We start from the raw sequence: 25,599 nt of genomic DNA, 5'->3' as shown, positions 1-25,599 counted from the left end.
GGACCCGTAAATTTTTAATAAAAAATATTTACAGAGATAATTTGTAAGCTAATTGAATTTTCAGTGGGTAATTTCATTTACGCGGTGCTTAAATTAAGTATAGGAACTAAATTGCATCAGAGATAAAAGTGCAATTTATAAAAGGATTATAATTTGAAATAAATAGGAAGGACTTAAGTGGAAATTAATCGTTAAAGTGGTTAGTGTCTTTTAGGTGAGTAAATATACACTTTAGTATTTGTAGGTTAATCCTAATTGTATAAGCTAGCTACCCATGTATTATTTTTCGGTACTATTAAAGATTGAAGATGCTACCATTGTTGTATAGTTAAAGTGTTAGGGACTGGTTTGATAGATTCTTGGGTTAAGTTTGAAAGTTATGTTGGTCCCAATCTTTGGGGATTAGATTGGATAATATACAAAGGTTGTGTATTGATAATGTGTTCTAGTTGTTTAATCCATAGCTAACGTCAACCTGGAGCCTTCAACGAATAGCTCAGTGATCACGATTGGTGTTTCTATAACCTGACTATTTCAATTATTTTTCTTATATATATATATCCATACACATGTCACCTTGTTAGTAAGTTTATAAAGAGAGTTAGTCTTTGAAACAAATTGATGTAATGGTAAAATAAAACTGATACATGAGTTGAAAATAAATGGACACTTATTTGTCGATTCTACCGACCAGCATAGGTTGCAATTATTGTCAGTTCTACCAACCAACGTAGGGCGCAATTATTGTCGGCTATATCAACCAATGTTGGCCACACTTATTTGTCAGTTCTACCAACCAGCGTAGGGTGCATTTATTGTTAGTTATACCGACCAGTGTTGGGTACAGTTTTGTCAGTTCTACCAACCAGCGCTAAGCGCAAATCATTATTACAGATTTATCCATTAGCACTGGGTGTCAAATTTAATGTGTTAATTTGATTCCTGTAGATGTCCAAGGTTGAGTCACGCTAATAAGGAAAATAAAGAGAGTGAATGAAAATAGGAATTAACATGAGTTTGAAGAATGGCATTAAAGTGGGACGTGGATTTTTTTATTATTTCACAATATGATTAAGTTTTTGAATCGTAGGAATACTTCTAGGCTGTTATCCAGTGTATGATTTCATTTTCTATTATGTGTGTAGGTTACATACTCATTTATCAGATTGTCAGCCCTACATCCAACGGCAATCCTAGACTCAAATGTTGGTGGTTTGTTCTTTTGGTCTTGGCATGTACCTAAGTGGTTTAATGTCTTTTGTTTAGTTGTCCCCTTTGTAGATCATGTAAACAAGCATATTTGTTAAATGAATGTGATCATTTTGTAACTCTAAAACTTGTTGAGTTGCCAATTGTGGCATATTGGTCAGTTTTAAGATGGATGATTTTGGCATGTTTCTAGTGTCCTTGGATGTGCTATAGACCATGTGAAATAGACTAGGTATGGTATGTCTTGGTGTGCAAGGTTTGGTGCTTAATTTGCTTGTTTTAGGGGCAATTTAAGCTGCACACGGCCTGTGACATGGTCTGTCACATGTATACGGTCTTGTGCCATTATTGTTTTAGGTGCAGGTTTCAGACAGCCTGAGACATGACCTGCGACATGACCATGTGTCCCCAGTCAGTATGCAACACGGGCAACAACACGGCCATGTAACCCAACATCGAATGCACGCATGATTTGGCACATGGCTTGCAAAATAGTAGTGTGGCCTTACTTTGAATACCCACACAGGCTGACACACGGGCTGGGACACTGTCATGTGTCCAGACTTCGAATGTCCATAGTCTAAACTATGTCACACGGCCTAGCCACACGAACGTGTGACCCAATTTTCTAAAATTTCAAGTTTTTTTCTAGATGTTTTCGTTTTGTTTCAAAAGGACCCTGGATTGTTCCCAAATTATTTTTAGGGCCCCATAGACTCAATTTAAAGTCCGTAAGTGTATCATTACCGTGATTAGATTCCATTATTTAATGTTAACATTTAATTTGTATAATTGTTTTTGTTGTGAAGTTAAATGTTTAAATTGTTTGAAATTGTATGGAAATGGTTTGTAACACCCATTACTTGAGTCCGACAATCGGATCGAGTCAGGGGTGTTACAAAAAAATTTGAATTGAGAAAAAATAATTTGAGGTATTGACTATGGGTGGATTTGGATGGGTGGTGTGTTTACCTGCTGTTAGTACAAAAACACTAGTGGTAATGAGATTAGATACTGTAGCATGAGACAAAAAGTAAGCTAAACACACTGCACTGTACCTTGCCACCTATCCAAACCCACCCTAAATTGCAAAGTGTAAAAAGTGTTGGGGCAAAAGAGTGAAAGTTAAAAGTATAAAAGATTGGATTAAATTGAGGGGAAAAAGAGGAAGGACTAGAAGTGAAATTTAACCAAGAGAGTGTTATAAATTGCGGATTAGATAGAAAGTAATTGTGGATCACATGATGTAAATTGATGCTTGATTTATTTTAAATACTAGATTAAATAAATATTTGTTATAGAAAGATGTATAAAACACTTCCATCATTATCCATTAATGTTAATTTTCATTTTTTTTCATTTTAGTCCTTTCTATTATTGTAACAGTCTAATTTTAAGTGGTGCCAAAAAAGGGCAACTTCAAAACTCTATTTTCGTAAATTGAGTCCTTAAATATTAAATATGAATATTTATGAAGTTGGTATAAAATTATATTAATGTTTAGTCCATCAATTTTGTTAGTTAATTGTTTAATTAAGGTATAGAGACTAAATTGTAAATGTCCAACAGCTAAAAGTTTTTAATTGGCCAAAGACTTAGGGACATAAATTGCAATTAGCCAAAGGTTCAAAATGGTAATTAAACCATTTTGGAATATGTGTTAGTGGATGATGGTGGCTTAAAAATTAAAACATGATTAGAAACTTAATTAAGAAAGATTAATTAAATAAATTAATTTTAAATCATAGTGTAAAAGCAAAATTGAGTGGAAAGAAAGAGAATTTTCATATCCTTCATCCTTCTTACCCAAATCTTCAAAGGAAAGAAAAGAGAGGAACATCCCGAGGGTTTCAAACATTCGGTCATTCAATTAGTAAGCAAATTAAGTCTTTTTCTTGTAATTTTTCTATTTTTTTGGCCATAGGAGCTTAATTTAGGCTCCGTTTGTTTAAAAGTAGAAAATTTTGTAACACCCCTAACCCGACCTGGACGTTATGGCTGAATCTGGTGATGTCACAGGGAATGGATTTTTTTTGAAATCGCACCTATCAAGTTAAAACCGTTCTAGTTAAAAAGCTTTTATTTAATTTGAAAGAAACGTGCACTAAATGATTTTCCTCAAAACTTATCTTTTAGGCGGAAGCTTTTGTAACCAGTTAATGTAGGAAAAACCGTTTTTATTTACGAAAACCTTAGTTTTTAGGAAAAATCGTGTTTTGTTGAGTTGCAGTTTAAAGCTCCATAAAATCAGTATAAAGTCTAAACTTTAAGACCAAACAGTCCAAGTCCAAAATTTACACAACCAATACCCATAATAATAGAAGGGAAATCATATAAAATCAAAAGAAAAAGGAATAAAGTAGTTCAACACAATGGTGGTTACCGTCAAGTCCTCCGCTGCACCGATCCGCCTAAGTCAGGGGATTACCTGAAAAATTAAATAGAAATGGGTGATTTTTCGCACACTCAATATGTAATCTCTATAGAAAGTCATGCATATAGATATACATCAGAATACAGTCATTTACAGTCCGAGCCTGAGCCCATTACAGAACCAATTTGGGCCTTAGCCCATTCAGATACAATCTCAGAATTATATTAGGGCCTTGGCCCATATCAGATACAGAATACAGATACAGTAAATCAGTATCCAACCCACTAGCCTCTACATACCATCTCCGTCCAGCCCTACACACTATGTGGGGATTAAATCAACCCACCCGTCCCTACACACCATGCAGTACCGAAATGTGACACATAGTCAGGAGTTTACAGTTGAGCTGCCAGATAACAGGCTTAAAAGCCTTTTAGATACTTCCTTCAAATATCATCAACCCACCCCGATGTAATGCAACATACTATAAATGACATGCAATATACTAATAACAGAACATACATTCAGTTCAGTATAGATATCATGCTCAGTCAGACACCATACAATTAGGTCACATATTTAGGGGTCTAAATAAAGCTTACTGACCCTACAGTAGGTCCACAGTCGACTTGGACGACCCGTGCAACCTTACCGAATATTTCAAAAAAATGGGCTCACACGCCTATGTGGCTTGCCCGTGTAGGCCCCTACGCCTGCCTGGCCCACACAGCCCAAATTGGCCTTGGCCATATAAATCACACGGCCTGGCCCAGGATTCCACACGCCCGTGTGGACTACTCGTATGGACTCACACGCTGGTGTGGCCCACACGGCCCAAACCAGTCTAGCCCGTGTGTCGCACACGGCCTACCTAGCCATCACACTGCCTTGTCTGGTGCGCACAGCCTGGCCTCGTCGATCACACACCCGTGTTATGACACACGGCCGTGTGACATTGACAGAATGGTTTTTGGTTTTCACTGAAACCTCGTTTTCTGCGTTTCTAGGTACACACCTGGTTTCGTTTGAAGCTAAACTGAACTCCAAGCACTCCAGAACCTAAATATTGTCCAATCCAACACCACAATCAGTCTTACTTTGCAATCAATCTGAATCCCAAAACCAAAATACTCATCCCAAAAGCGATGAACACTTACTGCAAAGCTTCGAATTGATTCGCTACGAAATAGTACGAATAGAGCCTTAATCCTCGCGATGTGTTGCCGTCAATAACGTCAATATAAACCCCAGTCAAAATTTTAGCAGCCCAACTTACAAAGTATCAAAAATCCACTTACTGAAATGATGGATAACGGAAACTTAAGAACACAGGAACTCCATAGCAAAATCGATACTTAACCACTAGACCAGCAGACCCATTCTAATAATTACTCACCATCTTTTAGTTAAAAGCCTATTAACCAAAGATTAGGCTTTATCAATAAAAATACCAAAATTTGTCCAAGTCATGACTTGAACTTGAGACATCTAACACACACCCAGAATACATAACCATTGAAGCATATACACAATTGTGTCACCCATTCGCAAAAAAAAAAAAAATTTGGGGGCGTTACAATTTTTTTGGAAAATATTTTCCTTAGTTTATAGGGTTTGTTTGTCAGAAAATGAATTCCTTTAGGAAAATATTCTTTAAAACACGGGTAAAAATAAACTTTTTATGGAAAATGTCTTACCGATTCTATTCGTGTAAGACATTTTCCATTCTCTTCACCCTTATCACAACAATATGTTCTCCCTTCCTCTCTGCCCATCAACCTCCGCCTCTTATCCTTATCTCCGTTCGTTGGTCTTACCTCCGAATCTCTATCTCGTCATCTCTGTTGGATGACTGTCGTTCTTACCAAATCTGTAAGAAACCCTAAAATTTGGCTTTCCATTCCTATCAAGGTATATCGCTATCTTCTATTTTGTTTTTTGTTTTTTTGGTTAAGTGGTCTTTGCAGTGTTTTATTTTCGTTACCCTGTAAATGAAACACTTGACTACACATTCCATTGCACCCACACATTTTCTTATTGTTGTTTTTCTCTTTGGTTATTTCCCTAAATATTTTTGTTTTTCAGAGTTCTTGTATTTGGTCCCTTGGAAATGATAGAGAAATTCGTTGCTACCTCCATAACCACATGCGAGTTTCTCTTTTTATCTTTCTATGTGATTTTTCAGTTTAAGCTGACCAAGATTTTAATTGGGGGTTTTGGTTGTTTTTCAAGTTTGGATGGGTAAAGAATTTTTTTTAAGTTCTGCTCTTTTATTTCTTGGTTCTTGAATTAGCTTTTTTTTTTGTAATCTTTTGAATTAGCTTTTGCATGTAAGGGAAACGATATTTGGTCTATTTGGTTTTTGTTTTGTTAATAGACTGGAGAATTTTTGGAATTGGAATTTGTTATTGAATTGTAAACATTGTTATTGTTGGTTCCGAATATTGCCAAAATTCAAGACTTATGATCCATGTCTAAATGTTATTTAATAGTTTGTTTCCAATTTTTTTCATTTTCCGTTTGTTTTAAAACTTTTTGTTTTATCGGAGAAGATCAATCTAAATATTTTGTTGCAATGCAGCATGTTTAACACTATAAAAAGCTAGTTCGTCTACCATTTTCTGTTGTCTGAAGTCTGAACTTTTGGGGTAAATGTGAATATTTTAACTGTCTAAAGTTTCATGTCTTTTGAGGTGTCTTTGGCTCACATGCATCTTGTGATGTATGCACTGTTGTAAGGCTTGAGTTAGCATCTTCCATCCTTGGCAGGCAATAGAATATTGTTTATGCTATACTCAAGTGAGAAGAAACATATATATTTTTGCCTTCGTACTTCGATTCTAATATCCACACTCCATGCAGGGAGAACCCAACATGTTTGATAGTTTCTAAATATGCTACCATGTTGATAGTTTCTAATTATGCTACCATGTTATAGTCTGATAAGGGTGTAAATTTCTTGCAGTAATGTAATATATCTATGCATGCATGACATGATGCAGACCTTACAAGGCCACTACATTTGTTGTGCATATTATGATATTTAAGCTTGATGCTTTGCATTCTTTGCTTTGAGATGTAAGCCATAAATTAGATGTTGGAAATGCTCGTGCATGATAGATGCATTCATAACTTTAAAAGTCCAAAAAACTCTTTTGTCCCATTATTAATCTGATATGATTTGTTTGATTGTCTCTCTACAAAATCAATAAAGATTTTTAACAATTAATTATCTTATTATTGCTTGAGAAACTTTCATATGCGTATATATATGCACTTTAGTCACGATAACTTGTTGTTATTTCAAGTAGCTTAGGAGTTCCAAATATTAAAATTCCAAAGTTGTGTTTCAAGAAAATAGGAGTTGATAATTCAAAGCGGAATAATGTTAGAATTTGTTTAAGGCAAAGACCATTGTGATATACTGCCCTGGTTAGACACTTGGAGAAGGCATTCAGCATAGGTTTGAGGCAATCTGTTAGGTTTCTAATATAGTGCTTTGGAAACCCAAGGTAAGTAACTTTTTTCTAATATAGTGCTCACAATTATGGATTTGTTTGATAACTATTGTTTGAGACAATCTGTTTGGTTTATTGTCCATAGCCATAATGTTTTTTTCCTTTTTTGGGGGGAGAGATTTGAAAGGGAAAAAAAGAAAAAAAGTGAAAAAGTGAAAAGCTTTTTTAACTATTTTCTAAAATGAGAATAAAAGCACCCATCCACGATGGATGTACCAACATGTCAACAAAAGTCCTTTGAAAACTAAAATCCCTAATAACTACCATGAATGTTAAATGGCCTCATCTAGGAAGTAACAACTAATGTTAGATGGCAGTTATTGTAGCTCAAAACATAATTTGGCTTTTTAGTTTAATTCAAGGATTAAATTGAATCGATATACGATACCAAGTATTTTTATTGCTAATATAGATTATATTAAATTTTTTTATCATTTCTGTTCCACTGTTCCATTAAAATTTGAAATCAATATGTTAGAAAAAAATTGGAAAAGAAATACAAAGGTAATGCTTAAAAAGCCGGATGGAGGTCACACTGGTGAGACCTCTGGTAACCGATTGAACAGGTTCAACCACTAGGACCTTCCAATTTAATAAAACATAATTTACAATATTAAATAAGAATTAAATATAACAGATATTTAGTAGAAATATGAATTTTGCTTAATAGTATAGTACAGATTCAAAGGGTTAAAAGATCCAAATCTCATAGCATAAAATAAATTTAAAAATTAAGCTTAAAACCAGTTTAAATTTTTTTTACTGGTACAATTAGTTTTTGTCCGAATTATTTAGTAAAATGCCCATTGAAATTTAAATAGAACAAGTATTAAATTAAAATGTTGGAATTACTTAGTAAAAAAGAAACTTGAAGATTAAATTTTAAAACTTCACATGGTACATGGACTGAAGGCAGAATAGATATCACTAAAATAATAGAAAGATCAAAAGGCCAGCCGAGCCCACTGGAAGTTGGATAAAGAAGGGCGACACCAAAGGTAAATTATTGCCCTTATAGCTAAGCTATTAAAAGATTAAAGTGGTCAGATCTTAAATTAACTTTGTGTCTAAATTTAAATTAGTGGGTTAATTTTAAATGAAATCCTTAATAAGTTTTTAAATTTAGATTTCGTTATGCCATTTCTTTAAGTTAGATTAGATTATTTTTAATTTTCAAATTAATTGCACATTGACTTGTAATAATTGCATATTGATTTGTAATTTTTTGTGTGATCCTATGGCAAGCTTGCATCTTTCTTGTAGTGATCAAATATTTTTGTGGCATTATTTTGTGTAGATGGATTGTAGTCAAGATCAAAATGCAATTGTTGGAGTCGTGGCTTCAGTTTTATCTTTTGGGGCTCTTTGGATTAAAAAATTAAAAACTAGGAAGAAAATCACTTCTCACCCTCGTGTGAATCGAGATTATGAAAGAGAAAATTATATTAATAGTATTTTATATAGTGGTGACCAGCATTGTATTGATGTGATAAGGATGAGACCGATTGTCTTTTTTAATTTGTGTGATATTCTTAGTGGGAATAATTTGTTACAATCAACTAAATCGGTAAATATTATGGAGCAAGTAGTTATATTTTTACACATAATTGGTCATAATGTAAGGTTTCGAGTGATTGGATCTAGACATTATAGATCAATAGAGACAGTTCACCATTACTTTGGGGTTGTATTGAGAGCTATTTTGAAATTGTATAAACCAGTTATTAGATTACCTTATGAGTCAACTCCTAATGAAATCAGAAACAATCCAATATTTTATCCTTATTTTAAAGATTGTATTGGAGCATTAGGTGGAACTCATGTTCTTGCATCCATTCCATTTAGCATTCAAGGAAGATTTTATAGCCGTAAAGGGAGGACAACACAAAATATATTGGCTGCCATTACATTTGATTTGAAATTTTCCTATATTCTAGTTGGTTGGGAAGGTAGTGCACATGATTCTCGTATTTTAGGTGATGCTCTTTCATCCCCAAGAGGATTAACAATTCCGGAAGGTAAGAATTAACATTAAATACCAAATAGTTTAAGTAAGCTCATAATTTATTAGTAATAATTATATTTTGTAAAATAGTAGGTAAATATTATCTTGCTGATGCTAGATATAACATCCGAAATGGATATATTACCCCATATCGTGGTGTCCGATATCATTTAAAAGAGTTTAGTGCTCAGGGGCTAGAAAATGGTAAGAAACTTTTTAATCTTCATCATTCATTATTACGAATCACTATTGAACGTGTTTTTGGGATTTTGAAGAAACAATTTCGTGTGTTAGATGCTGAACCATTTTGGAATTTTCAAACTCAAGTAGACATAGTTTTGGCTTGTCGTATCATTGATAATCATATAATGGGAGTTGATCCTAGTGATTTACTTAATCAAGGATTATACGAGGAGCCTGAGTCTAATTTGATAATACTAACTCCTACAAAGCAAGAAGAAAGAGAAGAAGTAAGAGAATAGTCTGCTAAGAGAGAGGAAATTACACAAACTATGTGGACTAGTTATATGGCTAGAAATATTAGGTAGGTTTAGGGCTTACGGTTATTGTTTCTATGTTATGCATGTTTTAGCACTGGAATTGTTATTTTTTTAATGTTGGTTAGCTATTGATATTGAAATTAGTTTGTTGGATTTTAAAATTATTATGTTTTCAATGTGTTGGATATTGAATTTATTATGTTTTAAGCTTGTTGGATATTGAAATGATTGACAATGACAATTATTAATGTAGAATGGGTAAGGGAAACAAAGAAGGGATATCCAAGCAATTCAGGTGGACAAAACTGATAGAATATCTTTTTCTCGAAATTCTAAAAGAGGAGGCCCAGAAAGGAAATAAACCTTCAAACACTTTCAAAGCAGTTTCTATTAATTAGGTTGTTGTAGCTATTTCTGAAAGATTTCAAGTCAATGCGATGTGAAGCATATGGAAAATCATTTTAAGACTGTAAAAACCTAGTGGCAGATTATATGCACAATTCGGGCTAAAAGTGGTTTTGGATGGGATGATAACATGAAAATGATCACATGTGATAGAGCGACATATGATGCAATAGTGATGGTAATATATGTATATATATGTTAAGTATATTTCAATTGTTTTTTACTTGTTATTCTAATTGTGTATAATATCCAACAGGCACACAAGAAGTATGAACCATTTTTGAATAAAAAATTTGATCATTATGATGAAATGGCTTTGGTTGTTTGCAAAGAAATTATAACAGGGAGTTTTGCTAGGACATTTGCTGACATAGATTTGGATGATGGTAACGAAGATTCAATACCTATAGATTGTGACAATTAAGAGATTGAGGAGGTAAGAACAAAAGTATCTTCATCTGGCACATCTAAATGTAAAAGATAAAATGCTCAAGAAAGTGTCGTTGATGAGAAAATTAAATTTGTGGGTAAACAACTTGGTAAAATTACTAATGCTTTGGAACAATTTACTACAGATAAGACGCCACATCTTTACGAAGAAGTGATGTCGTTGGATGTAGAAATATTTGATGACGACTTCCTTTGTAGTGTGTTTGACTATCTTGTGGGTCATGAATCCGAGGCCAAAGCTTTTTTAGTTAAAAGTAAGAAACATAAAAAAATTTGGCTTCAAAAATTTTCTCAAGGTTGAAGATAGTGATACTTTAATGTAGTGTAATATTAGTTATGCACTTGGATAATGTTGTTGTTATCATGTGATGTACTACTAATTATGTACTTGGATATTATTATTAATTTCTAAAATTAATTGTGGTTTGGAAGTTAATTTATAATTATTTAATCTTTTTATTTATTTTTTTATAACACAATTAGGAATAATTTATTTGCTTTGGTTGTTTTCAATTTATGACGGTTAATATTTTAGCTTAATAATCGAGTATTACTATATATTTAATTTCATTATTTAAAAATAAATAAATAAATCATTGCAATATATGTAAAAATAATGTAAAATATAAATTTATTAATAGATATAAAATAAACTCAATTAAACAATGAAAATATAATAAATTCCCAAATGTATGTTAGTTTCATTTAAAACAGTTTTTATGAAATATTTTTAGAAAATTTGCCAAACAACAGAAAATATTTTACACAGATTCATCCAAACACCAGAAAAGTAAATCATTTTCCAAAAATTATTTTCTGAAAAATATTTTACTAGCAAACACACGGAGCCTTAGCTAGCCCACGTACCAATTTGTAAAACTGTTAAATTTTGTGAAACTTGTCATTGTTGATTCCTTAAAGAATTTGGTATTAAATTGATAGATTTTAAGCTTAGATTGTGAAAAATGATTAGATTGTAAAGTTTGATTGTTAGTTTTGTACATAGGAATTAAAATGAATAAAATGTGAAACTATTTTGAAATTTCTTTATAAATAGGAAGTAGAGGGTCCCTAATGAATGTAATTGAAGTCTGATTTTAAATTGAGGTTAAAAATTGAATGATATGGTTATTTCAAATTCAATGACTAAATTGAATAAAATTTAAAACTTTAGCGGTACTGAAAAATGAGATTATATAGGTTCATTCTTGTCATGGCATAATGTGTAAATGTTGAAAATTTGATGGATTGTATGGAAAAAATGTATAGATCTAGAATTAGATCAAACCGAAGGTAATCGAGGAAAAACAAAAATAGTTGATTAGTCTTTGAAAAATCAACTTATTTGGTGTTTTGATCAGGTAAGTTCATATGGTATTGATTTACTTAAGTTGCTATGTATTTTATTTATATCTTTATGTTTGATTGTAAATGAATTGGTTGTGAATTGGAATAAAAGCTGAGAATTGGACTAAATAAAAATGTGATGTTTGTAAGTGTAATAGATACCTGTGTGAACTTAGTAAAGGTTAGGATGCAATCGGCATGCCAATTTTCTTGTGCGCTCTTGAATGAGATTGATTACAGATGTTATTAAGGTTAACATTTGTTGCAGATTCTCAAATACAGGTGACACAAGTTTAGCTTGGACGAGTAACCTAATGTGTTGTTTTAAATTTTTAGCCCGAATGGGTAACCTAACATGCATATATTCAGCTCAGACAAGCAACTGATGTGGTGTAGATACATGTGCATTCGAGTCTATTTACTAGGGTTCATCAGGTGCAACAGTTTGTATGAAATGAAATGAAATGATCCTGATACATAAATGGAATAATGTTGAATGCATTAAGCATAACTCCTTTAATATGTATATGATTGTACTATCTTTGGATGGAATGAGCTTTTGAGGTTAGTTATCCAAAATGACATGAATTAGCATGTTGAGTATTTCTGGTATCATATGATTTTGATTATAAGTATGCTCACCTATTGATGTTTTATTTTTCCCATGTCTAGCCAAACTACACCAGCTTATGATAGCTTATTGTATTTAGATAAAGGATAAGGTAGGTTTTATTTAATATTTATGAACTTACTAAGCATCTTATATGCTTACCTAGTTTATTTTCCCTTCTCCTTGTTGATTGTTGGAACGACGAAAATGTGCAAGTGTACACAATCGTAACAAGTAATAACATGACAGGTATGTCTAATTATTGTACCTACAGGGACTGTACAAGCAAATATTTATGAAACGTAAATTTAAGCAGTTTGGTAAAGAAAAATATATTTATTTGAAAGAGACAATCTAAAAAATAAAAATTAACAAAGTAATCAACTAAAATAAAAGGTAAAATTTCAATGCACGATTTCTAATAGGTTTTAATCAATATGACATAAGTGTGTTAGATTAATCTCATTTTTTAACTTAGAATTATTAAAACTATGTTCATGTTATTACGAACAAATTCATGGCAACTTGGCATATTGTTAACTATTGCACATAAAAACTTATTAAGTTAAAGCAATCTTTCAAACATATTCCTATGTTGGCTTAATTAATCAATTTTCATAAGCAAGTATAAGATAGAGCGAAATAAATATATTTCTATATTGAACAATTTAATCACAACAATCTTACAAGTTATGGAATGCAAGAATATTGTTTAATACGATTTGCTAATTTAACCCACTTTTTCACTTAGTAGATTAAACATACATCAATTAGATACTTTGTCCATTAACTACAATTTCAATCCTATTAGTAATTAATTCATTTGTTACCATACATTTAAAATCTAATAAGTATCCACTACCGAGGACTTATGATTTGTTTGACCAGTTTCTAGGAGCTTCAGTTTTCTCAAAGATTGATCTGAGGTCTAGGTATTATCAATTCTAGGTTAAGGATTCGAATGTAATGAAGACTACTATCAGGACTCAGTATGGTCATTACGAGTTTCTTGTCATGCCATTCGGGTTGACGAATGCACCTGCTGCATTTATGGACATGATGAATCGAGTGTTCCACTCCTATCTGGATCAGTTGGTAGTGGTTTCATAGATGATATATTGGTGTATTCTCGATCAGAGGATGAGCACGATGAGCACTTGAGAGTGGTTCTACAAGTTTTGTGGGAGAATCAATTGTATGCAAAGTTGAGCAAGTGTGAGTTTTGGCTTTATGAGGTGGTTTTTCTAGGTCATGTCATTTCAGCTAAGGGTATACGGGTTTATCCAAAGAAGGTTAAGGCGATTTTGGATTGGAAATCGCGAAGGACTGTTTCTGAGGTCAGAAGTTTCTTGGGGTTAGCTGGTTATTATCATCACTTTATCGAGGGGTTTTTGAGCATTGCATCTCCTTTGACAAAGTTGCTTCAGAAGAACACGACCTTTGAGTGGACTGATGAGAGGCAAAAGTGTTTTGAGAAGCTGAAGTCAGTTTTGACCGAAGTGCCTGTGTTGACACAGTCGATATCTAGTAAGGAGTATGTGGTCTACAGTGATGCTTCTTATATGGGACTGGTTGTCTGCTGATGTAGAAGGGTAGGGCAGTTGTTTATGTGTCAAGGCAATTATGGCCGCATAAGTGTAACTATCCGACTTATGGTCTAGAGTTAGTTGTCGTAGTCCTCGCACTTAAGATTTGGCGTCACTATATGTATGGTGAGAAGTGTGTGATACACAGTGATCACAAGAGTCTTAACTATCTCATAACCCAGAAGGAGTTGAACTTGAGACAATGGCGCTGGATCAAGTTGCTGAAAGATTATGACTGTGTGATCGAGTACTATCCGGGGAAGGCAAACGTAGCTACAAATGCTTTCACTCGCAAGTCTCTGGCTGATATGGGGGTTATGTTTGTGAGGTTTTCTATCTCGATGATGGGGGTCTATTGGCTGAACTTTAGTTGCAGATTCGTGAGCATCAGCCTTTCGATGAGAGTTTGATTTGCCAGATTCGTTAGGTTGATTCAGGTGTTCAAAGGGATTTTGATCTTAACTCTAATGGTGTTTAGTGTTTCTGAGGTCCCTTGTACGTTCCGAATGACGAGGATCCGAGGTGCTTGATTCTTACCGAGGCTGATAGCAGTCCTTTTGTTATGGATCCCTGTGGGAATAAGATGTTTCAGGATCTTCGGGTTCTATATTAGTGGCCTAGTTTGAAGAAGGTGAAAGCCGAACATCAGCATCCATCGGGTTTGCTTCAGCCTATTCAGATTCCAGAGAATGGGAACAGATTACGATGGATTCCGTTTTGGGTTTCCCATTGACTCCAACATGTAAGGATTTGATCTAAGTGATTGTGGATAGATTTACAAATTCTGCACATTTTATGCCACTTAGTACGACTTTTAGTTTGCATTAGTTAGCTGAGCTCTACATCCGAGAGATTGTTCGTCTTCATAGAGTTCTTGTTTCGATCATATCAGACCGAGATTCGCGGTTTACTTCGAAATTCTAGAAGGCGTTACATGAGGCTTTGGGTTCGAAGCTTCATTTCAGTTTAGCTTATCATCCGCAGTTCAATGGTCAGTCAGATAGGGTGACCCAAATTCTTGAGGACATGCTTTGTAGTTGTGTTATCGACTTCGAAGGTAACTAGGATCATCACTTGCTGTTAGCCGAGTTTGCATATAATAATAGCTATCAGAAGAGCATTCATATGGCACCGTTCGAAGCTTTGTATAATGGGAGGTGTAGGACTCCTCTTTGTTGGTTCGATATGGAGGAGAAAAGGAATTTAGGTCCGGAGTTGGTTCGAGAGATTGAGGATAAGGCGAGATTTATTTGCGAGTGGTTGAAGACTGCTTTTGATCAATAGAAGTCCTATGCTGACTTGAGACGCTGAGACATCGAGTTTCAGGTTGGTGATAAGGTGTTTCCGAAGGTTTCGCCATGAAAGAAAGTTCTGAGGTTAGGGAAAAATGGTAAGCTCAATCCGAGGTTCATTAGCCCTTTTGAGGATGTTCGAGCGGATTGGACTGGTTGATTATCGTTCGTTGTTACCGCCTGAGCTAGAGCATATTCATGATGTTTTCCATGTTTCCATGTTACGGAAGTAAAGATATGATCCTTCTCACATTGTTACTATTGAGGAGATCGAGGTTTGATCTGATCTTTTGTACGAGGAGAAACCAATTGTAATCCAAGATCATAAGGACAAGGTGCTACACAATAAGACAGTTTCGTTGGTGAAAGTTTTATGGCTCAACCACAAGATTGAAGAAGCCGCCTAGGATTTGGAAGAGGTGATAAAATGTTGATAAGTCATAATTTATACATCTTTTTATCCCATGCTTAGCACATTTTTGGATGATTTATCATTAGATTTGTGGAACTTGATGCTCCTAATCCTTTAATTTCATGTTTTATACTTAGGTGAGCATAGAAGAGTAAAAAGAGAGAGAAACAGGCCAAAAAAGGATAAAATGGGTCAACGTGGAAAATCAACACGGCCTGGACTTCCTCACACGGGTAGACCACACGCCCGTGTCTATTTAGCAGACTTTAACATGGCCTAAGCCACCTCACACGGGTGTGGCACACGGCCGTGTCCCTGTCGAGCCCAAGTCTAGTTCTACTCGGAAGAGGACACTTTTGAGGGTTTGAAAGTATTCTAAAGCCTATATAAACACCCAAAGAGGCACCTAGAGGCGAACACACGGAGTGAGAGGCAAGGAATTACTTGAAGAAATCCGATTGATCCATCTCAAAAGCTGGATTCTCCTCCAAGACTGAAGATCTCTCTTCAATTTCCATCAAGGGTTTTTGGGTTTCTTTATGTTTTGTTATTCTTCTTCTTCTGAGATGTTTTCTTTTACACATATGAATTAAATCTCCTAAATACCTAAGGGAGATGAAACCTAAGACAGATCTTGTTAGTATTTTCTGAATTATATGATAAATACTTGATTTGTTCTTAATTAATATGTGTTTTTAATTCTTACATTAATATTCCAGGATATTAATTCAAGTATTGATGTGCTTATTCAGAGGAGCAAAAGTCTCTGTCTAAGAGTAGATCTAGCATAATTAAGCGGAGTTGATTGCACCCCTAGACATAGGGCGACATAAATCTGCCAGATTAGGATCAAACCTAATAAGGGAATCCATAGATCGAGTCAATGCAACACTAGGGGTTTTAATTAGAAAGAGATTTCAATTAATCAACCTAGGGTTAGACGTTGTTAGTCTCGAGAGAGATAATAATATAAATTAGGGATTTCTACGGATCGAGTTAAGTGAATAAATCGTCTAGTTCAGAGTCAAATAAGAAGTGAAGTCTAGGTGGATTTGTAATGCCCCGTACCCGAGACCGTTGCCGGAATCGAACACGAGGTGTTAACGGACTTAATTCATTACTTAAACAGCTCATACAATTCATTTTAAGATTTTCTAGACAAGTTGGCTAACTGCATCACAGTCGCTTTAAAAATCATATCTCGAGTTCCAAAACTCGAAATCCAATTCCATAAATTTTTTATGAAACTAGACTCATACATCTATCTACTAATTTTTTTCTAGAATTTTTTGTCGGGCCAATTAGTACAGTTTATTAGTTAAAGTCTCCCCTATTTCAGGGTTCGACTACTCTAACCTCTGTGTATTACGAATCAGATATCTCCCTGTATAGAGCTTCAATGACTATGTCGTTTGTCTCTAATAAAACTAGACTCAATAATGAATCTGTACATATAAATCATTACTTTTAATTATCTTTGTAAACTTTATGGTGAATTTCCAAAGTCATAACAGGGGATCCAGAAATCGCTCTGGCCCTGTTTCACAAAAATTTAAACATCTCATAAAATATAGCTCATATACCTGTTTTGTTTCTTCCATATGAAAATAGACTCATCAAGCTTCGATTCCATAACTTATTCATTATTTAATTCCATTTCTACTATTTTTAGCAATTTTTCAAATTCACGTCACTACTGCTGTCCGAATCTGTTTTGTGATAAATTTTACCTATTTCATGGTTTCCATGGATTAGCTAGCAATTTGACATACATAGCACCAAATATGATCATGATTAGCCATTCCAATGGCTAATCATTACCAAGCATTTCCATACCACTCAATGACCATATCATAAGACCATATATACAAAATGATATTAATGCTATACTCAAAATATATAAGCCATTTTCGCATGGCTATACGAATATATACATTACCAAAAGATACTTAATTAACAACAAAGGTCAGTCCTATACATGCCATTATCAAAGTTCAACTAAAAGAGTACCAAAAAGGGGCTTAGATAGTGTGGATGACTTCGACTTTGACACTTCCGAATCCGATAGCTGACGAACAAAATCTATAATAAAGAGAATTTAAGCAACAGAGTAAGCGTTTCGATGCTTAGTAAGCTTATAAGTAAGGAAATCATTTGAAACAAAAACACAAAAGAAATAGCATTCATAAGGATAAATAAATGTCTATGCACAAGATCACATATTCATTTTAATTTGCACTTCTATCAATATGTTTACACATTCGAAGTCAAACTTAACTAAATTTCATTTGAATCAATTTCATGTAACTCGAGTGAGCTATAGACTTCATATAACCCTAAGAAATGGCCGGGAGAGCATTATTCGATTACATAATCATAACTTATACTGTACCAAATTTTCCAATGTATATACGATCCATACCTGGTCATATTAGGGATTATGAGCACATTAATTGGAATTATTACGACAGAATCGCACCTTTCCAAACATAAATACTTTCGGAATTTGGCTCGGATATAACAACCAGCACGAATGCCTTCGGGACTTAACCCGGTTATAATAACCCGCACGAATGCTTTCGGGACTTAACCCGGTTATAATAACCCGCACGAATGCCTTCGGGACTTAACCCGATTATAATAACCCGCACGATTACCTTCCACATATATATATCATAACCCATTAGCATTACTAGCAAACAAGTTCAACATGCTTATCAACCCTTACTCTTACGGCTCAATAGCTGCATACACATAATACGATTTCATTTCGTTATTCCACATGAATTCTTTAACCATTTGACTCCAAGTCATATAAAATAAAAATCATTTGTTTCACTATGTAATTTATATAGAACCATAAGATCACAATTTATCTACTATGCTTTTATATGATACCTATAAAATCATAAGCTAAGTTTCGTTACTCAAAGACTTACCTCGGTATATTGGAACGGTTGTGGATTGATTACTCTATTGCTTTCTCTTTTCCCCGATCCAACTTTGATCCCCCTTGCTCTTGAGCTTAATGAATACAAGTAGAAGTATTCAATATTTTTACCAATAATGTTTACTTGTTAATCACATTCGGCAATCACATATCAAACTCATTTTATTATAATTTATCATTACCACAATTTATTTTAAACTTACAAATTTCATAACTAATACAATTTTATACACCATGGCTACTTTTGCCGAATGTTCATATAATTTAAATAATAATTCATCATTCAACTTTCAAACCAAAACGCCATTATATGACCACATATACATACATCCATATACTTGAGCTCAGTAATTATAATATAACATCAAGTACTCATTTTACTCATGTGGCCGATTATACTTAGTCATACATACACATAATCAAAAATAAATTCCAAAATTTTCACATCATTTATGTACTAAGCCGAATACACTTGCCAAGTTCACATACATTCTTCAACAATTCCTTCTTTAAACAAACACATATTCGGCTAAAACAATGAAAATTTTAGCAGCTTTTAATTTAACACCTAATCAATTATAACACATTTAAGCATTCTTTTCATATTATCAACTCCAACCACATACATTACTCAAGTATAATATTTTCATATTCGGCAATAGTATCAAACATAATAGCCGATTCTTTCCACTTTGTATCTATGCATCCGTTTGATCATTAGTTTAGTTCAAACACCCATACACCAAGATTCATCCAATTTAACATGAAACAAAAACCTTAATCCTCAATAACTACTATGGCCGAAAGTTCTAGTCATCCCAAAATCAAAATTTCTAACATGGGTTACCTAAAGAACTTGGTAACTAGTTCAAATTTATTTAAAATTTCAAGAATTCACATGAATTTCATACCTTAATGAAAACCTAAAATGACCGAATGGCTCCTTTCTTCCCAACTCCTCTTCACTTTCGGCTTTTGGAATGAACAAGGTGAACACTTTGTTGTTTTCACCCACTTTCTTTTTTTTTCATTCATTCATGATATTATGTCATTTAACTAAATAAGGTTAATAGAAAATTCATATTTTATTATATAATTAGTAACATGGCCGGCCACTACCTATAATTGGTTAATTTAACATGCAAAACCATACTTTTCCACACATGCATTATTAGACCCTTATAATTTATCTATCCTATTTCGAAAGTGTCACATATAAATCCTAATAATTAAATTCACATGCAATTGACCAAATCAAAGCTTAAACTTTCACACATGTATTTACTCACTTCATAAACATGAAATATAACATATAATATTTTTATATAACTCGTTTTTTTGTGGTCTCGAAACCACTTTCCGACTAGGGTCAACTTAGGGCTGTCACAACTCTCTCCCCCTTAGAAATTTTCGTCCCCGAAAATCTTACCAGCGAATAAATTAGGATATCATTCTTTCATGGAGTCTTCAAGCTCCCAAGTAGCTTCTTCAACCCTGTTTTTGACCCACATCACTTTTACTAACGAAATTGTCTTATTTCGTTATTCTTTTACCTCGTGAGCCAAAATACGAACCGGTTCTTCTTCATAACTTAAATCAGACTGAGTTTCAATCTCTGCTAGATTAATCACATGACAAGGATCGGATCTGTACCGACGAAGCATCGAAACATGAAAAACGTTGTGAATCTTTTCAATTTCAGGTGGCAAAAGTAGTCTATAGGCAACCGGTCCAATCCGCTCTGAAATTTCGTATGGTCCGATAAATCTCGGGCTCAATTTGCCTTTACGGCCAAATCTGAGTATCTTTTTCTACGGTGAAACTTTAAGAAACACTTTGTCTCCGACCTGATACTCTATATCCTTCCGTTTCAAATCTGCATACGATTTCTGACGGTCTGATGCTGCTTTTATATTTTCACGGATCACTTTTACTTTCTGTTCGGCTTCTTTAATCAAATCAACTCCGTAAATCTTATTCTCAGTGAGTTCGGTCCAAAACAAGGGTGTACGACATTTACGACCGTACAAAGCCTCGTAAGGTGCCATCTTAATGCTTGATTGAAAACTATTGTTGTAAGCGAATTCAATCAAAGGTAAATACCGCTCCCATGAACCACTAAACTCAAGGATGCAACATCTCAACATATCCTCGAGTATCTGAATTATCCGCTCGGATTGACCATCAGTCTGGGGATGAAAAGCGGTGCTAAAATACAACTTGGTACCCAAAGCTTCTTGCAATTTCTTCCAAAATCGCGAGGTGAACCTCGGATCTCTATCTGACACAATAGAAATAGGTACCCCGTGTAGTCTTACAATCTGAGAAACATACAATTCAGCTAGTTTATCCAGTGAATAATCCGTATGTACGGGAATAAAATGAGTCGACTTAGTCAGTCTATCAACAACAACCCAAATCGCATCTTTCTTACTTGCCGACAATGGCAACCCAGATACAAAATCCATCGTGACTTGATCCCATTTCCACTCAGGTATCATGATCGGCTGAAGTAAACCTGTACCCACTTGATGTTCCGCTTTCACTTGTTGACATATTAAACACTTCGAAACAAAATTGGAAATGTCTCGTTCCATACCATGCCACCAAAACTGACGTCTCAGATCGTTGTACATTTTCGTACTCCCCGAATGAATTGACAGTCGGCTACAATGAGCTTCGTTCAGAATCATCGAAATAAGTTCTGAATTTCTTGGAACACACAAATGAATTCTGAACCTCAAACAATCGTCATCATCAATTTGAAACTCTGATTCCATATTCGAAACACATTCAGCCCGTTTTGCAACCAATTCATCATCGACTTCCTGAGCTTCACGAATTTGATGAATCAACAATGGTTTGGCCTTTAATTATGCTACTAACACATTATCAGATAGAACAGACAAGTGTACATTCATCGTTCGTAAAGCAAACAGTGATTTACGACCTAAAGCATCCGCAACCACATTAGCCTTTCCCGGGTGATAGTCAATGACAAGCTCATAATCTTTTAACAACTCAAGCCAACGTCTTTGTCGCAGATTCAAATCTCTTTGAGTCATCAAATATTTGAGACTTTTGTGATCCGAAAATACATGGCACCTCTCACCAATTAAGTAATGTCGCCATATTTTCAGAGCGAATACGATGGCAGCTAATTCGAGATCATGGGTTGGATAATTTTTCTCATGTGGCTTCAATTGCCTCGACGCATAAGCTACAACTCGACCTTCTTGCATCAATACACAACCCAACCCAAGTAAGGATGCATCACTGTAAATGACAAACTCTTTGCCTGATTCAGGCTGCACTAGTACTGGAGCTTCAGTCAAATAAGTTTTTAGTTGATCGAAATTTTTCTGACATTTTTCTGTCCATTCAAACTTAACATCTTTCTGGAGTAGTTTCGTCACTGGTGTGGCTATCATCGAGAAACCCTTTACAAACTGTCTGTAGTAACCGGCAAGTCCCAAAAAGCTTCGAATCTCAGTAATATTTCTCGGAGGCTTCTAGTTAAGTATGGCTGAAATTTTGCTCGGATCAACTCGAATACCCGATGCAGATACCACATGACCCAAAAAGCTAACTTCTCTCAACCAGAACTCACATTTACTGAACTTAGCATATAACTGCTTATCCCATAAAATCAGCAACACTAATCTCAGGTGCTCAGCATGTTCGGTTTCATCTCTCGAATAGACCAAAATGTCATCAATAAACACAACTACAAACCGATCCAAATACTGTCTGAAGATCTGATTCATCAAATCCATAAATACCATAGGGGCATTAGTGAGTCCAAACGGCATCACTAAGAACTCGTAGTGACCGTATCTTGTTCTAAAAGCAGTTTTGGGTATATCTGAATTTCGAACTCGTAATTGATAATAACCCGATCTCAAATCTATCTTTGAAAACACTGAGGCTCCCTTTATTTGATCAAACAAATCATCAATACGCGGTAACGGATATTTATTCTTTATTGTCACTTTATTCAGCTGACGATAGTCGATGCACAACCTCATGGTTCCGTCTTTCTTTTTCACAAACAATACTGGTGCACCCCAATGTAAGAAACTCGGTCGAGCGAAACCTCTATCCATAACCTCTTGCAACTGAGCTTTCAATTCATTTAATTCTGTTGGTGCCATACGATACGGAGCTATCGAAATCGGTGTAGTCCCAGGTACAAGTTCGATGCCAAACTCTACCTCCCGAACAGGTGGTAACCCTGGTAATTCTTCGGGAAAAACATCCGAATATTCACAAACCACTGGTACCGATTCAAGTTTCTTTTCTGATTCTTTATTATCAAGTACGTAAGCAAGATACGCTTTACACCCCTTTCTCACATAATTTTGAGCTAACATCGAGGATATTATTGTTGGCAATCCATTCAAAACAGTAGACTCAACTCGGATTATCTCATTATTTGCACACCTCAAATCAATAGTCTTACTTTTGCAATTCACAACTGCATCATGTACGGTCAACCAATCCAAACCGAGAATAACATCAAATTCATCAAACGGTAAAAGCATCAAGTTGGCCGGAAAACAGGAGCCTCGGATTATTAAGGGGCATATCTTACACACCTTGTCGACAAGCACATAACGACCTAAGGAATTCGACACTCTAATAACGAACTCAGTAGACTCAACAGGTAAAGTCTTACTGGATGCTAAAGTCTCACATACATAAGAATGAGTAGATCTAGGGTCAATCAAAGCAATTACATCAGTATCAAAGAGAGTGAAAGTACCGGTACTAACATCAGGCGAAGAAGCATCCTCGCGTGCACGTATAGCATAAGCTCTAGCAGGAGCACGAGCCTCAGATCTAGTGGTAACATCTTTAGACCCACTCTGACCGCTGCTAGCGTTCCCCGTATTCCTAGGTGGCCTACCTCGTGCTGTAGTAGCACTCAGTTTCCCACTCTGATTTACATTCTGTTCAGACAGTTTCGGACAATCTTTGATAAAGTGGTTAGCTGATCCGCACTTATAATAGGAGTGGTCATAGAATCTACAACTCCCCGAATGCCATTTACCGCAATACTGGCACTCTGTCCAGTCCCGACGATCATTTCCAACACTGGCAACCGAAGTGACTCGCGTACTCACAGGGGGTCGATCACGATCTCGTTTGGAAAAGCTCGAAGTGTCTTTAGATCGGCCTGGATCATTTCTAAATTTCTTCGATGATTGTTGAAAGGGCTTTCCCGAATATCTCTTACGAAACTCTCTTGCTTCCACTTCAGCTTTTCTTTTCTCCTTACTGAGCTCTTCAGCTTTGCAAGCTCGCTCGACAAGTACTACAAATTCTCTAATTTCGAGAATGCCAACATACAGTTTTATATCTTCGTTCAACCCATCCTCGAAGCGTTTACACATGATAGCCTCAGACGAAACACATTCCCGAGCGTATCTACTAAGTCTGACAAACTTTCGCTCATAATCAGTAACTGACATAGAACCCTGCTTAAGCTCAAGAAATTCTTTCCGTTTCTGATCGATGAATCTTTGACTGATATATTTCTTGCGGAACTCGATTTGAAAGAATTCCCAAGTAACCCGTTCTCTCGGTACGACGGAAACCAAAGTATTCCACCAATAGTAGGCAGAATCACGTAACAGAGATATAGCACATTTTAAACATTCATCAGGTGTGCACGATAATTCATCGAACACACAAACGGTATTATCAAGCCAAAACTCAGCCTGCTCAGCATCATCACTGTCAGTAGCCTTGAACTCAGTAGCCCCATGCTTCTGAATCCTATCAACCGGAAGCTTGTTCAACCTCAACGGGTCAACTACAGGAGATATTACAGGTGCAAGGTTTGTATTATTCGGGGGTGAGGGTTGTGCAACAGCCGGATTAGTTCGAACATATTGGGTAAACCAGTCGTTCATCATAGCATAGAAGGCTTGTTTTGCCTCATCATTTTGATTACTTGTATTTAATTGAGAGTCAATCGGCGCTGTCCCGTGTGCGGGAGCAGGCGCTACACTCTCAATATCGTCAGCTACAGCTCGATCAGGATTAGAATCCATTTCTATACGAAAACACATTTTTATCTGTCAGAAATCACCACACTATCATATTAACACATAATGGCATGTATAGCTAGACCCATCCTTATTATGGTAGTCCTAAAATCGACTAAATCGTAGCTCTGATACCAATAAAATGTAACGCCCCGTACCCGAGGCCGTTTCCAGAATCGAACACGAGGTGTTAACGGACTTAATTCATTACTTAAACAGCTCATACAATTCATTTTAAGATTTTCCAGACAAGCTGGCTAGCTGCATCACAGTCGCTTTAAAAATCATATCTCGAGTTCCAAAACTCAAAATCCAATTCCGTAAATTTTTTCTGAAACTAGACTCATACATCTATCTATTAATTTTTTTCTAGAATTTTTGGTTGGGAAAATTAGTATAGTTTATTAGTTAAAATCTCCCCTATTTTAGGGTTCGAGTACTCTGACCTCTATGTATTACGAATCAAATATCTCCCTGTATAGAGCTTCAATGACTATGTCGTTTGTCTCTAATAAAACTAGACTCAATAATGAATCTGTACATATAAATCATGACTTTTAATTATCTTTATAAAATTTATGGTGAATTTCCAAAGTCATAACAGGGGATCCAGTAATCGCTCTGGCCCTGTTTCACAAAAATTTAAACTTCTCATAAAATATAGCTCATATACCTGTTTTGTTTCTTCTATATGAAAATAGACTCATCAAGCTTCGATTCTATAACTTATTCATTATTTAATTCCATTTCTACTATTTTTAGCGATTTTTCAAATTCACGTCACTACTGCTGTCCGAATCTATTTTGTGATAAATTTTACTTATTTCATGGTTTCCATGGATTAGCTCGCAATTTGACATACATAGCACCAAATATGATCATGATTAG

The 25,599-nt window shown here is 35.0% G+C and overlaps 2 protein-coding genes across 9 annotated transcripts; both read left to right on the top strand.

Moving 5' to 3' along the window:
- Nucleotides 1-5,147: 5,147 nt before the first annotated feature.
- On the top strand, nucleotides 5,148-10,866 carry LOC121212527 (uncharacterized). 8 transcript variants are annotated; one of them, XR_005907794.1, is made up of 5 exons: nucleotides 5,227-5,494; nucleotides 6,938-7,095; nucleotides 9,860-10,189; nucleotides 10,268-10,447; nucleotides 10,587-10,866. XR_005907794.1 is itself a non-coding variant. In XM_041085448.1 (2 exons), the coding sequence occupies exons 1-2, from the start codon at nucleotides 5,432-5,434 to the stop codon at nucleotides 9,128-9,130; spliced, it is 795 nt and encodes a 264-aa protein (XP_040941382.1). In that variant the 5' UTR covers nucleotides 5,214-5,431; the 3' UTR covers nucleotides 9,131-9,766. The 8 variants fall into 8 exon arrangements, 1 of the variants encoding a protein (XP_040941382.1); XR_005907789.1 differs by lacking the exon at nucleotides 6,938-7,095 and having other exon boundaries at nucleotides 5,230-5,824; XR_005907788.1 differs by lacking the exon at nucleotides 6,938-7,095 and having other exon boundaries at nucleotides 5,241-5,494.
- A 1,794-nt stretch (nucleotides 10,867-12,660) lies between these two features.
- LOC121212339 (uncharacterized mitochondrial protein AtMg00860-like) lies at nucleotides 12,661-14,001 on the top strand. The gene is made up of 2 exons (XM_041084805.1): nucleotides 12,661-12,667; nucleotides 13,511-14,001. Exons 1-2 carry the CDS (start codon nucleotides 12,661-12,663, stop codon nucleotides 13,999-14,001), a joined length of 498 nt encoding a protein of 165 aa, XP_040940739.1.
- Nucleotides 14,002-25,599: the final 11,598 nt, after the last annotated feature.

Source organism: Gossypium hirsutum, chromosome A13 (genome assembly GCF_007990345.1).
Source record: "Gossypium hirsutum isolate 1008001.06 chromosome A13, Gossypium_hirsutum_v2.1, whole genome shotgun sequence".
NCBI lineage: Eukaryota > Viridiplantae > Streptophyta > Magnoliopsida > Malvales > Malvaceae > Gossypium > Gossypium hirsutum.
The sequence above is the reverse complement of the archived record's forward strand: the minus strand, read 5'-3'. Positions and strand labels throughout refer to the sequence as shown.